This window comes from Sceloporus undulatus, chromosome 3 (assembly GCF_019175285.1).
Source record: "Sceloporus undulatus isolate JIND9_A2432 ecotype Alabama chromosome 3, SceUnd_v1.1, whole genome shotgun sequence".
Lineage (NCBI taxonomy): Eukaryota > Metazoa > Chordata > Lepidosauria > Squamata > Phrynosomatidae > Sceloporus > Sceloporus undulatus.
In genome coordinates this window covers 209680761-209695811 of record NC_056524.1, presented here as the reverse complement: position 1 = coordinate 209695811, position 15051 = coordinate 209680761, and the positions used below count along the sequence as shown (strand labels likewise).

The 15051-nt window shown below is 40.5% G+C and overlaps 1 protein-coding gene across 1 annotated transcript in view; it reads left to right on the top strand.

Annotated features, from left to right (window-relative positions):
- Positions 1–131: 131 nt before the first annotated feature.
- AS3MT (arsenite methyltransferase) overlaps positions 132–15051 on the top strand; it is a gene marked incomplete at its 5' end in the record, with an annotated part of 46648 nt that continues 31728 nt past the window's right edge. Inside the window, 9 exon segments of the mRNA XM_042459881.1 lie at positions 132–224; positions 2162–2289; positions 3796–3946; positions 5446–5582; positions 7466–7535; positions 8150–8208; positions 8210–8229; positions 11265–11396; positions 14452–14594. Coding sequence (XP_042315815.1) covers positions 132–224; positions 2162–2289; positions 3796–3946; positions 5446–5582; positions 7466–7535; positions 8150–8208; positions 8210–8229; positions 11265–11396; positions 14452–14594 — 933 coding nt within the window.

The window sequence follows — 15051 nt, the reverse complement described above, 5'->3', positions numbered from 1 at the left end:
GAAAAAGAAGGGCATTTTGAAATTCCTCCTGGACAGAAGCTGAAATGTAGGAGATATCCTGGAAAAGCGGGGGCATCTGGTCACCATGCGTGCGTCTCTTTCAAGGGTAGATTTCAGCCTGGTGGTGACTGCCTACCATACTATTGGATAAGGCATTCTTACCAAATGTTGACTCCTTTTCTTTCCTTGCAGTGGCCGAGGAGAGGATATACAGGGAGGTGCAGGTGAGATCATAGGAAAAATGAAATCATTAGGAGATGCCTAGAGACTTAATGGTATCTTTCCACGCTACTGCCTATATACATCCATAGATGCTCCATTTTTGCTCGCTTAGTTTCTGTCTTGGCCAAACTCTTTGGTGTCTTGCCTACTGAAACCCAAAGGAGCACCTTCCTATTTGGCTTTTTTATGTTAATGTCACTTTTGTACTATTTTTAGCTAGATGATTTTGTTTCTAAATTCTTATTGTAACATTTTTTAAAACAGTTTTATCTGTGAGCACCTTTGGTCCCTTTTTGGGAGAAATGTGGCATAGAAATGAAATGAAATGAATGAATGAATACTTTTCTCCTTTCCTCACATTTCTGTTGTCATGCATTCCTGTTTACTCTGCATGGCATGGTGACAGTGGATGTTATCAGACAAGGGAAATTGGAAGTATAATCCAATGGCACGTTATTGCGTGATAGACTACGACATGCAAATTCGGGCAATAGGAAGTCAGTCCGAGCGCAATCATGGGTTTTCACGTTATTGCGTGAGAGGTGATCACATGCAAGTTTGGGCAATGGCAAGCTATTTTCAGGCAATGGGAAGTCAGATTGAACGCAATTCGAATTCATGTAAATTCGCTGAACTAGCGAATTCACATAAATGCATTCTGGCCCCACTTTCTTTTCATTCGAAATTAAGAGAAATTCTTCAGGTGTGATAAAGACCAGTGCCTTCTTGTGGAAAACATGTTGCCAAATGCACTTTGTACAGAGGTGCAATGGTATATTTTGCATTGGAGAAGGTCATCATAATGATGAGTGCTTATCCCTGTAGACCAGAAATGTTTATCCCACTAGGCCAGAAATGCTGGGAGCTGGGTTGAGCGATATCACCTAATGAGCTCCAGCAGTTTTCGTCTCTACCAGAAGTAGGAATTTTATGAAGCTATAGGTATTCATAGTTCATTCAGGACCACTCCATCCCAAAATACTTCACTGTACATTTTACATCAGTACATTGTTGCTAGGAAAATCTAGTCCTTTTATTCAGCCTACCCCAGCTGTTGTGAGGACTGCTGCAAAACTTAGGACAGGAAAGCCTGAGGATGAAGTAGAAGATGTTGTTAGCCATCATTTCTCCTTATTAAAAGTACCCAGCAAACCCTGGTTACACAATGACACTGATTATATAAAGGAGGAGGAAACCTGGATGGAGTGTAGCAGCAACATTAATCAAGCCATCTTTCCTTAGCAAAACAGATCAAGCAGTTATTGCCAAAGTTTTAAAAATAATTTCATACTTGTAATTTGGTATCAGTGTGTCAGTACTAATTATATTTGAGTCTCCCCTTTGCCTTCCCAGCTTTTGAAATGTAGGAGCCATGAAGTACAGTTTAGTGGTGTTTTGAGCCTAGTAAGCAGGGTTTATTTCCCTGCTCGGCCATGGAAACCCATTGGGTGATACTGGGCATGACACACTCAGCCCCAGAAAACACTATTATACGTTTGCCTTAGGGTCACAGATAGTAACAGAGTCATAGAGTTGGAAGAGACCCCAAGGGCCATCCAGTCCAACCCTCTGCCATGCAGGAACTCAAAATCAAAGCATCCCTGACAGTCACCCCCACTAGTTTGATATTCATGTATATTGTTAGAGGATGAACAAATTGAAAGGCAATATGGTAAATTGATTTTTTTATACGGTTTGTGCTGCCAGAATCTTATATGCCTCAAAGTGGAAGAATGTTGAAATTCCATCACGTGATGAACAGCTAAGCAAGATATATGATTATATGGAGATAGGTTGGCAATTATAATAAGAAACCACTTGGGTCACCATAAGTCAGAAATGACTTGAAGGCATACAAGAACAACAATTTTTTTCCAGCAACCATTATTAATCACAAATTAGTTGCTTATGTTGGGTATTTCTGTTGTTCCTTTTTTAGGACTACTATGGCAAAGAGCTGAAGAAAACAGAGGATCTAAAAACCAATGCTTGCCTTACTGTGACAAGGCCCTTACCTGCATTTGTCAGAAACGCACTACAATGTGTTCATGAAGAGGTTTCAGCCAAGTACAGTATTGACTTTGTTCACACTAGTTCTTTAAAAAAAAACTGCCATGTCATGAATATAGTGAAGCAGAAAGATCCATTTTTTAAAATCTTCCCTTATTTAAGGGAGAACTCTTGACACCATCACTTCTATTAAAATGAAATAAAACTTTTAAGAAGCTGATTAATCAACACGAACATTTTGGCTCGGGGCAGACGTATTATAAACAATGAGAACATTATCATAATCATTTTTATTCTACAGTACTATTATAACAGAAAGTGGAAGTAAATATTACATATTACATTCACTACCACCAATAGTAGAATGTTGCAATTTAATCAGTAAAAGCTATCATATATGTCTGTTGAAAAATATCAAACTACTTTAATTGGTTAGTCAAAGGTAGATAACTGATTGGTTGGTCAAAGGTAACTGGTGAAAAGACATACAAAAGCAATTAAAAGCACAGCTGCAATAGAGGCCATGGTGAATTGTGAGGTGAAGCTTTAGTTAAGATACAAAAATGCAAAGATTTGCCCATATGCCAAAAGGATGTCTGACTGGTTGAACAGCTATGGTTTTATGTTGTATGATGCACCAGAGGGGAGTGATTAGGGACTTTCTTTGTTATAATATAGGGCTGGCATTGTCAAATATTGTTTGGCAACCTGCTGTACAAGATACCAAGGTCAGGGAAGGAGTTGTAGTCTTATGCATGCTTAGTTAGATGTAAGTTCCACTGTACCCAGTAGGGTTTATTTCTTAATACAAGTTTTTAAGATTGTAAGCTGCACCTACTTCCCTAGGAATTACACTGATTAAGCTCAGTGGTATTAAACATGTAGGTATACGCTGTTTTAGTGTATACTGCAATCCTGTGTCTTTTTACCTAACAGGACACTGTGGAAATCAATAGCAATAGCATATAAATTTCTATATTGTTTATCAGTGAACTCAGCACTAAGTGTTTACAGTCTGTGAGCTAATTGCCCCCAACAAGCTATCTACTCATTTTACCAACCTAGGAGAATGAAAAGTTGAGTCAATGTTGGAGCCTCTGGGATCGAACTCACAACCTTGTGGCTGCAGTACTGGCATTTTACCACTGTGCCACCAGGGCTCCCTTTGGGCTTTATTTCTGAGTAGAAGATTAACAAACAGATAAATAAGATTGCACGGTTACACTACAAGTGTAATAGACTGATCTGACTGACGTGGGTAACCTATATTTATTGTTATTTTCTTGTCCTTTATTATGAGTCTTTTCCTGATTTATTTGAACATGCAATATTGTGATGACTTTGGCCATAAAATGTAATTGATTAGACTTCAAAAGCAAACTGTACAGGAGAGTATTGGGGAGTAACAGATACAAGTGTAACAGTTATACACAACTTCTGAAATGTTTTGGCTATGGATTGGCGCATTTTACCACTTCACTGTACTTGTACATCATGCCATCTCATTTCTCTCTTATCAAAAATATGTTTCTTTTCTACACTGGCTTACATTTTCACCCTCAGGTATTATGGCTGTGGCCTGGTAGTCCCAGAATGTATAGCAGACTGCTGGGTATTGGATTTGGGGAGTGGAAGTGGCAGAGACTGTTATATGCTCAGTCAGCTGGTTGGAGAAAATGGACATATCACTGGGGTAGACATGACTGAAGGCCAAGTAAGAGGCTGTTATTTACAATTTCCTTCAAGAATGAAATTTTATCTATGCCAGTAGATAGTAAATAAGACATCACCAAGGGTCAAGAGGTACTGGTTTACTCCACAATAGAATAAAAATTCCCACCTTTGTCCCAAGCCTCTAATTGCTCAAGGACACAAGAATAAAGCAACCTTTCTGGTTTGTGGGAAATTTAGAGAACAAGAAAAAGAGGGATAAATGCCTGTTATTTCTGTCCTTATCCACTGTTTTCTGCAGCTTCTAGCTAATATAGAGGAAAGTAGGAAGAGGCCATACACATCTTTTGAAAAAACAGAAACATGAGACATTTCTCCTGCTATTTTAAACCTTTTAAAATTTCCCTTCAACTCTGTATATTAGAGGGCCGAAGGGAGTGGCAAAAACTGTCTTGATTTCTAGAAAGCTTTGTAAAAGGACACGGAACAGGGAAGAATGCTTGCTGTATTGGCCCTTCTCTAAAAGTTTCTGCAGATCTGAAAAGTCTTTGTCTCATTCTTCACCTTTCAGGCAAGCACAGAGAACTAGAGAAAGAGGCAGGGTTTTGCAGAAGGCTTTGGAGAAGGACAGAAGCAGCAGACATTTCTTCTACTTTTCTGTCCCTCCTCTGAAACTTATTTTTAATGAGAGAAGGACTCACCCTTGATTCCTTGTATAACTTGGAGACCTAGATCTAGCTCGCTCCTTTAGATAAGTGTAGAATTCTTATCCTTTTTTGTTTTGTTTTGTTTTTTGGCTACTTAAATTGCTTTCTTACTGTTTTTTTCATCTAGGAGTAAATGATGCTAGTTCCTAGTGAGCTGGCAAGTGGCATTGTTGATGCCTGGTCATATCTATTGACTTCTCTCTGTCCTTATGGCATTCACAGTATTTTACATACTACTCCTGTTTCAGCATGTCAGGTCTAGGTAGCCTCCTTCTTTGTTTCTTTCTCTGTTCCAGTGTCCATACTATATTTCTTTTATCTGTGAAACAAGTAACTTGTTGCCTGTGTGTTGTTTCAATATATGAAAACTTAACATATATCATTGCTGTGTGCCTTTTCAGCACACATATGTTTTTCCTTTACTGAAATGATATTTATTATTGTCTTGCAAAGCAATAATCTGAAAATTCTAATAAGCATACAGCTGATATAACTGAACTACTGAATGTTAGCATATGTGCTAAAGTTCACGAGTGCATTCTGTTTAAAAATTTAAATCATTAAATTCAAATAACAGTGCCTGAAAGTTATTAGGCAACGAAACCCATCTGTAATCGAACAACTAAAATGAACACTTATTGTTGGAGCAAGAAATATGAAATGCTAAACTCTTGAATAGGTGCACATATATATTTAAAATGTTACAGATTAACAGAAATGAAGGAGGATTACAGCTTTTGCAAAGGGGAAGAAAAAGCACCAGGTATCCTCATAAGTACTGGAAAGTATTTAATTAGTGTTCTGATTCCATGCTTGTTTTGTTTCCCTTCCTCAGGTTGAAGTAGCAAAGAAACACATTAATTACCACATGAATAAATTTGGCTACAAGAAGCCCAATGTAAACTTTATTCATGGCTACATGGAAAAACTAGATGAAATAGGCCTGAAGGGTGAAAGCTATGACATTGTAATGTAGGTACTTCTTCTAGCTTCTTCTTCTGCAAGGCCAGATATTGAGGCTTGATACTGAGGATTTTCTCTGAAATGCTGATTGTAAAGTTAGATGCTGTGTTGCTGCACTACATCATTTGCAGATTTCCATAGTCCCTAAATATCTTTTTGGCTCAAACCTCAGACTGCAGTAAGCTGTAAATGAATAACTAGGAACTACCGTATATACTCAACTATAAGTCGACAAATTTTTGCCCCCAAATGGTCCCCCAAATCCTGGGGTAGACGTATAAAAGGGGCAGTGGGGTCCTCCAACCAAGCCTCTCCCTAATCGGGCTCCCTCCACAAGAGAAAGCCCAGCTGGGGTGACACTGAGAAGGGCACGCGTTCTTCCAGCAGCCTTCTCTCCAGCCAGGCTCCCTCCTCCTAAGAAGGCAGCCCGGCTAGAGAGAAGGCTGGGAAAGGCGCGCGTGCGTCCCTCGGAGCCTTCTCTCCAGCTGGGCTTCCTCCTCCTGAGGAGGCAGCCTGGCTAGAGAGACCTGATCGTCCCAGAGCCTCTCCCCAGCTGGGCTGCCCCCTTAAATCTGACCCTCGACTTATCCACGGGTCATTTAAAAATCCCCATTTCTGGTCCCAAAAGTTGACCTCGACTTATACACGAGGTTGACTTATACACGAGTATATACGGTAAGTTTCTTGGTTTTGGATGGAGTTTCTGAGTCTGCACACTAAAGCAAATGGTGGGTAGTGTTTATCCTGGGGTGGGAGAGATTTCAGGTGTGATTTTATGGGCACAAGGAAGGATTGCTTACCTTTTTATGTGTTAACTGATTATTTCCTTCAGATCCCCCTCCCTTTTTCTTGGGTTGTCACTTTTTTAGTGAGATCTAAGACCAGAATCTCTGTGCAGAAATGGAGTTTGAGTGTTTACATATTTATAGGATTTGCAGGGGAGACCTGGCAGCCTGAGGATATTCCTCCCTGACACTCTCTCCCACAAATAATAATAATAATAATAATAATAATAATCCTTTATTTATAAAGCGCTGTAAATTTACGCAAATAACACCATCACCACTCCAGCTGCCCTTCCATTCTGCTTAAAACAGATTTGGGATACGGATGTTTGTCAGTGTTCACATTGGCCTTTTGGAGGCAAATTATTAAACTACAACAGGAAGATCATTCTACATTTAAAAATGCTAATTTAGTAATATTTAAAGCAAAAGGATAACATGTGGCTGTCCAAATAATGTTAGACTGCATCTTCCATTGTTGCTCGCCAATGATTATGTTGGCTAGGGCTGATGAGGACTGTAGCCTAACAATATCTGGAGGACAAAGGCCTGTTACAGACTGCCAAAATAAAGCTGCTTCGGGTCTCTTTAGAGGAATGCTGTTTAAATAATGCATGCATCCTAAGAAGCCAGAAGCTGCACCAAAGCTGCCCTCCAGTGCTTAGGAATGGAGTGTGGCTTTGGCGCGACCTCCGGACTCTTAGGACCCATGCATCATTTAAATAGCATACCTCCAAAGAGACCCAAAGCAGCTTTATTTTGGCAGTCTGTAACAGGCCTATGTGTCCCCTCTGCCATGCCCCCCCCCCAACTTGGAGGATATGGAAGCTTTTCTACATGATACTTTAAACATGTCCAGAACATCTGGATTTTATTTATTTAAATGCATCCATACTTAATTATTTACCATGTGGCTTATGGTAAGTGTGAAGAGTTCAGGCAGAACAGAGCAGTGCCTGGAAGTCTCTCTCTTATTGCTGTGGGAAACCTCAGGTTCTACATTGTTTTGTTCTTACATCCCTTTATTTCATGCATATCACCATGATGTTTTACCCATTGCTTTCCTTTCCAAAGTATCTAAATGAGATTCCTCCCTCTTCTGTTTAGAGCCAATTGTGTGGTTAATCTCTCTCCCGATAAACGAGCTGTTCTCCGTGAGGCTTATCAGATGTTAAAGGTAAAATGTAATTTGATTATATAAAACATGCATATCTTAGAAAAATTATGGTAGGAGGAAGAAAGGAACTGAGTGATAGGAGAAGAAAAATTTTCTTCTGGAAATAGCACTGTCAGTAAGCACAGTCCAAATGGGGAAAATGACAATCAATTTCAAGCATTCCATCAGCTGCAACATAGGTTTCTATGAAGATCTTATCCTGGAAAGATCACTGCTCAGGGAGCTTTACAGAATAATCACAGCTTGGAGGTAGCTTTGAAAAGTTTTTGTTTCACATCTGGAATGTTGGCTACAATATTCTCTGATTCCCAGCTGCGCTTACATAGAGGAGTATGGTTGACTTTTCTACAATCAAAAGGCCTGGGTTCTTTCCAAAGACCTTGACTAATTAGTGTATCTGGATGAGTGGCTTCGCTTTGGAGACACAACACATCCGTTAGGATTTAACAGGCAATGAACAGTGTTAGGGTTTGCAGTGCAGTCTTGGCTAAGCCATTTCCTTGACTTTAGTAATACTGCAGTCCCTCTTTCCCCTCTATTGTACCCTGTTGTGCCCATTAGATTGTGGTGACATTTAAGTTATTTATTACTTGCTGTTGATAATTCTTTTGCAGGCAGGTGGGGAGATGTATTTCAGTGATGTGTATGCCAGCTGTGACCTGCCAGAGGATATCAGAAAACAGAGTCTTGTGGGGTGAGTGAATCCATCCTCCACCAATCTCTTTATAGGGTTGAGAATCCAAAGACAATATTGCATTTTCTAATCAAGCATACCATTTTGGGCCTTGTCATTGACATTTTCCCACAAGGTAATGTGTTACTCAAACTTTTTGAACTCATTCCCTGACATCTTCTAACTAAAGTTTCCTAGGAGTGTGGGGAGGGGGACCCAGCACTCCAGACAGGGGTAGAGCTTTGCCATCTGGAGTCTGGGGGCAGGCAGTGCCAGGCAGCTCCCATTCAACTTGTGGTTTGGACCTCATTCTTTGTCCTCAGCATTTATGCACCAGGGCACATACAGAGTACAAGGCTGTTTGGAGTTATTGGAAGAAGCCCTCTCTCTGCCTTGGCTCTTTTTCTAAGGATGTGTGCTGGGGAAATCCCAAAAATATTCTCCAGCAACAGCATATTTTTGCTGTGCAGCTCCTTCTAGGCAGGGTTGGCTGTACCCTCTCCTTGTTACAGTCTTGCTCCTTTGGGTTGAAGGGTTGGCTCTAGCCTCTCCTTTCTTCTGTACAGCCTTGAATCCTAGGCAGTAGTTGCCTATATCAATGGCGCTTCACGTAGCAAACTACTCCACAGTACTGGGCTCGGGACTGCTAGGTAAATGCACTCATCCACCAGTAGCAGCATGTGCTGTACCTTTTCTATTTATCTGCCTTCTGGCTGTCTTCACCATCACAGAGGTGGTTGTGGACTCAGTGCACACACTTGTGAGACAAATAGAGGCTACCAGTATTAAGCTACAGGGCTTAAAACTGGGCACAGAGCAAGGTAGAGCAGACTCTGCCCTGTTATTCCAATGTTAGATACATTGTGTTAGATACACCATTGGTCCCAGTCCATAATCTCTTTCATGGATGAGATCCTTGTAGGCAATTGGATACATGCTCCCTGTTGCTGTATGCCATGGTCTGTGTATTACACTACTCATCCTCCACTGGATTTAGACCAGTGGTCCTCAAATTGTGCTCTTTAAGGGATTTTGGGTTTCAGCTCTCAGAATCCCAGACTATTGGCCAACATGGCTGAGGCTTCTGGGAGCTGAAGTCCAAAATCTCATAGGAGCTTATGACATTATTATTATTATTATTATTATTATTATTATTATTATGCTTTATTTATATAGCATTGTAGATTTACACAGCATTGTACATACAAACAATAAAATAGATAAAAGTAAACCTGCCCATGAAATAATAGCATAATACATATAAATAATACATAACAATACAGGAAAGGGTTCTATAAAGTAAGGCAGACATGGGGAAAATTGGAAGGTTAAACTAGTCATAATGCAGGGTCCTCCAGGGCATTAGGGACAATTTTGCAATTGCTTTTCAGATGTCGCTGTGTACAAACCAGTTAGAATCCAAACAGAAAATGAGGTGAATGAGAGAATAAGCATTTTCAGAAAAATACCTGGTTTTCATTTCCAGTTCATTCACGAGTTCACTTCCTTTGCGTAATTGCAGCAGTCTGAAAATCATCTGCTGGATTCTCCCTGTTCCCAAATTTCCCATGGTTCCTTTGCTGCACCAAGGAGAGGGAGACAGCCTTGTTCTTAAAGGGACACACACTTCTTTCCCTCACATGGGTGGTCTCCTCCTCCTGCAGTCTCTAAGGGAATAGTTGGTGAGAGAAGGCAGAGAGGACGTTTTAGAATTCCTCCTGTACAGGAGGGAGAAATGGAGGATATGTCCTGGAAAAGGAGGGCATCTGGTAGTTTCAGCCCTCACTGAAATCAGGCAGGTTTATGGACCAACCACCTCTTCTTTCTCTCTAGTGTGTGTGTGTGTGTGTGTGTGTGTAGGTGTTTCTATGTGGTTTTATGGGAGTTTGCAATGGGAAACCTCAGCCTTCCTTCCTCTGAAACAGCTTCTGGGGCAAAGATTATTTTCCTCCCCGGTTTCCCTTCTCTCTCGAGCATGTGTGTGTGTGTGTGCATTTGTGGAAATTACAATTTTGAGCATGTGCAAAAAAGATATTTCCAAGCTACAGTGGTGCCTCGGGATACGAAATGATCGGGTTACGAAATTTCCGGGATACGAAAAAGTTGGATTGGCAAAAACTGTTTCGGGTTACGAAATATTTTTCGGGTTACGAAATTCATTTCGGCGCGAAATTCAAATGCTGCAAAGTGCAGCTATAGGCTTTCCAGTGCTAACGGAAAAGTGTTTCGGGTTACGAAATTTTCGGGTTACGAAAGGAATGGCGGAACGAATTAATTTCGTAACCCGAGGCACCACTGTATTAATGGGATTTGTCTTCATCTGTCTGAAACCCAAATTCACTTTCTACCCACTTTCTTGCATATGTAATGTGATTTTAACCAGTTGTTGTGGTCTGTGTGTGATAATCATTAGCGAATTTGCTTGCTTTTCCGGGATGCCAACACTTTAACCATTTTCGGGATGGAACCACATAGATCCCTGTGTGATAAGGTCCTTAAAGGGCACAGTTTGGGGACCACTGATTTAGACTGTGGAGCAGGTTATCTCCGATTCCTTCCTGAAACCTATGTGTAGGGAAACATTGTCTCATGATCCTATCTGCCCCTAGAATTTAATGTCATGGTTCCTTCCAGGTATTTTATGGCCCTCAATAGGAGAATATTGTGAGCCTGTTTCACAGTTTGACACTTAAAATTTTTCTACCTATATTTGGAAGCCTTCCGTTTTTCTAAAGCTATTGAGTCAGATAAAACTACAAAAGGGCTATAAATTCCTTCTCATTTGTAAGCCACATGGACTCCTTAGGAAGCCAAAGCGATGGAGGTGGATTTGACTCTCTCATCCTTCTGTGTCACGGATGAAAATCATGCAGTCTTCCAGATGCTCCCAGCATTCTGCAGCAATGGCCATGATTACTAGGGTGAGAGTCACAGTTCAACATAATCTGGATAACCACAAAATGATCACCCTTTTAGTCTGTCTTCTGAGATATGTGCTTTTCCATGCTTACTTGGAAATGTCCACTTTATTGACTTTTTCTCTGTGCTATCTTTAGGTGAATGTCTAGCAGGAGCCTTATGGTGGAAGAATCTCTACAAAATTGCCAAGGAAGTTGGATTCCAGACACCTCGGTTGGTGACTGCCTCCCGGATAACCCTTGCCAATAAGGAGCTGGAAAATGTTGTAGGTAAGAATACTGCTTATCATGCACCTTCCCTTTCAACCTAGGGCAGGGGTTCCCAGCCTTTTTGACATGCGAAGACCAAATTGCCAGCTTAGATAGTTCCGGCAGGCCTTTCCTGAATAAAAGTGTCCGGCCACAGAATGATTGCCCCTCACATCATATATTAGCTCACTGCTCTGTCCTCGTTATATTTTTATTGTGTTATTAACAGATATTTTAATTTCCAATTTTAATTGTGTCATGTTTAATCCTGTTTTAAGGGGGAGAATTTGGGACATAATGTTGAATGTGGATATTTTAATGTGTTGTGAACCGCTTTGATTGTCTCATCATAAAAAAGCGGGATAAAAATAAACATTTTATTATTATTTCTTTATTATTTCTATGGCAGAGCCCCTAAGAGGCCTACCCTATGTCCTACACGTTAATGTTGTTTAGGAGTATATATAAGAATATATTCTTATTTTTTAATTTCATTCAATTTTTATTTCTTCCATTTTCCTGGAGCAACCACAGAGCACCTGGGAAGTGCACGCGGAGCCCTAAGGGCTCCTCTTAGCACAGGTTGAGAACCCCTGGCCTAGGGTATCATTCTCATGGCATAAACCATCCTAGGCTTGCAGCATTTATGTCTTTGGTATATTTAAAACACATGCATATATGTCTGGTACATGGTGGATGAGAGTGTATAGCAGCTGAGTAAGTGTTGGTTTGCTGCACTGAATTGTCTATCTATTAATTTATCTGGAAGGCAGGGGAAGAGGATTTTTTTTCTGCATCCAGAGTTCAGCTTCCAGAGGCTTTGGTTACCATTAGTCTAGCATTTAACGCTGTGATAGGATGGAAAATTGTGGCCTTCCAGGAGTTGCTAGACTGAATTCCTGTGATGCTTCAGCATTGTCTAGGATGACTCATATTGAAGGGGACTAAAATCCAGCAACACCTGAAGCGCCACGTGATGCCTGTCTTTTCTCTATGACTTTTGGGGAACTTGTATGGACTTTGCAACAGACCTTTATATATACACACACACTATACTAACAGGCAATTTAAATCATGTTGTAAGGGGTGTGGGGCTGTGCTACAACTTTCTCCTTACACCAGTTTCCTAATGAAAATGCATACCCTCAAAATGGCTATAAATTCCAAAAATAAATAAATTAATTAATAAATTGGCAAGTGTTTCTATGATTCATGCATGATTTTCCCCTACATGACTAATAACTGTTTTAAGGTAAGCAGGATTGGGGAAAGCATCACTCTTTCACTCCCCCCATGAGAGTGGCTGCTTCACCATGTAGATCAGCTTGGACCTAAGCAGTGTTTGCTTTGTTTGAATAATGCTCAAACAAGAGGTCTTAAAAGTGAAGAGGACACTTGGTTTCTTGTCAGGCTCTTCCAGATGCCTAAGATACAAATATTTCTTCCTGAAAATTAAAACTTTATTGCGTTAATGGCATTATATCTTCTCTTTATCTGCAGGCTTCACAGTGTTCTTTTTCAGGGACATATCATGTACAGTGGTACCCCGGGTTACCAATTTAATTTGTTCCGCGGCGCCGTTCGTAACCCGAAAGATTTCGCAACCCGAAAAAGCCATAGCTGCTAGCGCTGGAAAGCCGCGATTTCGTGCGAAAAAGCGCCGAAAAGCACCAAAAATTTTTTCGTAAGCCGAAAAAAAAAAGTAACCCGGAACAGTTTTTTCCTATCTAATTTTTTCGTATCCCGGAAATTTCGTAACGCGGTCATTTCGTATCCCGGGGTACCACTGTAGTTAAATTCAGTCTCCTGCTTTCTGCCTGAAGAATAATTCACACAAGCTAATCTAGTCTGAATGAGCTTCAGGCAACTGTGGTCACACATAAGGTCATTTCTTAGGGATTAAGTTGCATTCAGTGCAATGGAACATTGTATGTTGGGCAGAGATGATGGGAATTTTTGCCCAAGACAGGACCAGGTTGGAAAGCTTATGATGTTATACAAATGTCTGTAGTCCCCCTTCATCTAGAACAGGGTAGGCAACCTGCGGCCTGCGGGCCGGATGCGGCCCGGCGAGGCCTTGGGACCGGCCCCAGCCCAGTCCTGCCGCCGATTGCCGCCAGGGCCTTTGGGGGGTAATTGTCTATAGAAGCTTCAGAAACATGCATTTATATTAACATTATTTAAAAAATCAGCAAATTTTTTCATGTGTCCTCCATTTTTTTAAAAAAAGTGTCTTCCATTTGAAAATTTTGTCCTACATTTGTCCTGGTTTATTTATATATTTAAATTTTTTAAAAAATTATTTAATTATTTATTTTTTGGCTTCGGCCCCCCAGTTGTCTGAGGGACAGCAACCCGGCCCCCGGCTCAAAAAGATTGCCTACCCCTGATCTAGAAGATCAAACTACCCTTTAAAACATTGGATTCTGGCAGGTGGGAAGCAATATAACTTGACATTTTTCTTGTTGCTAAAGTATTGCATCCCTAGAAGGCAGAGGAGTAATGCATCTAACATGTATTATAATTACATTTTCTTACAGTCATAAGTTAGTCTATAACTTGGGCTGCATCTACACTGCAGAATTAATACAGTTTGACACACTTAAACTGTCATGGCTCAGTGCTATGGAATTGCATATGTTATGGAATACTATGGAAATTTTGTGAGATATTTAGCTTTCTGTCAGAGCTCAAACTACAAATCCTAGGATTCAGTAGCATTGAGCCATGGCAATTAAAGCAATGTAAAATTCCATTAATTCTGCAGTGTGGCAGCAGCCTGTTTTAAAGAAGCCAGGCCAGATTTGCTAACAAGAATTCAGCTAGCCATGATAGATTAAACGTGAACAAAAATGATTGGGGTTTCTCAATTACCATCCTCCCCACCCCCATGAACAACTGAATACTACTTATTAAGGAATAAAACACAAATCAGTGCTGTATTTGATGAGACATCCTAGAAACTGCCTGGCTTGTTTTCCTCCTTGGTACCTCCATTGCCCACAGCTAATATGAGAATTGTATTGTCTTATCTCTGACTTTAGTTATGATGCAAGCCCCTATGCTCTGATTATAGGTGATTGCCAGTTTGTTTCTGCTACTTTCCGCCTTTTCAAGATCCCCAAGGATAGCACAGCCCAGCAGTGCAAGGTCATTTACAAAGGAGGAATCACTGGACATGAAAAGGAACTAGAATTTGATGTCAACCACAGATTCAAGGTACAGGCCTGGGAGCTAGGGCTCTTTTCTAATGATTATCAACGGAACTGAATCTGAATAAAGCAAACATTCCATCCTTTGGATATAATTATATTCATTGGATTTCTAAATTGCTGATGGGCATTTCTGCTATAGTGTGGTGGTGGTGAGGAATCACAGTAATGGCTTTAATTTTTAGAATGTCAAACCTGTCTCATTCTATTAAAACTGCATCTTTCAGGTGTCTGTTTTTACTTAGGCTCTTATCACATGTGAAATTGGAACTCCAATTCAAAGCCATTCTGAAGGGAAAGGGAAGCAGAGTCAATTCAAATCCAAGGCAATTCACGTGATTAATTATGTCACGTGAAGAGCGAAATTGTGGTCATTCCTGAGGCAAAGCAAAGAGATTGCAAAATAAATTACCACACTAGACGGATTCAATGATTCGAATTAGCAGCCTTGCGCATGCTCAGTT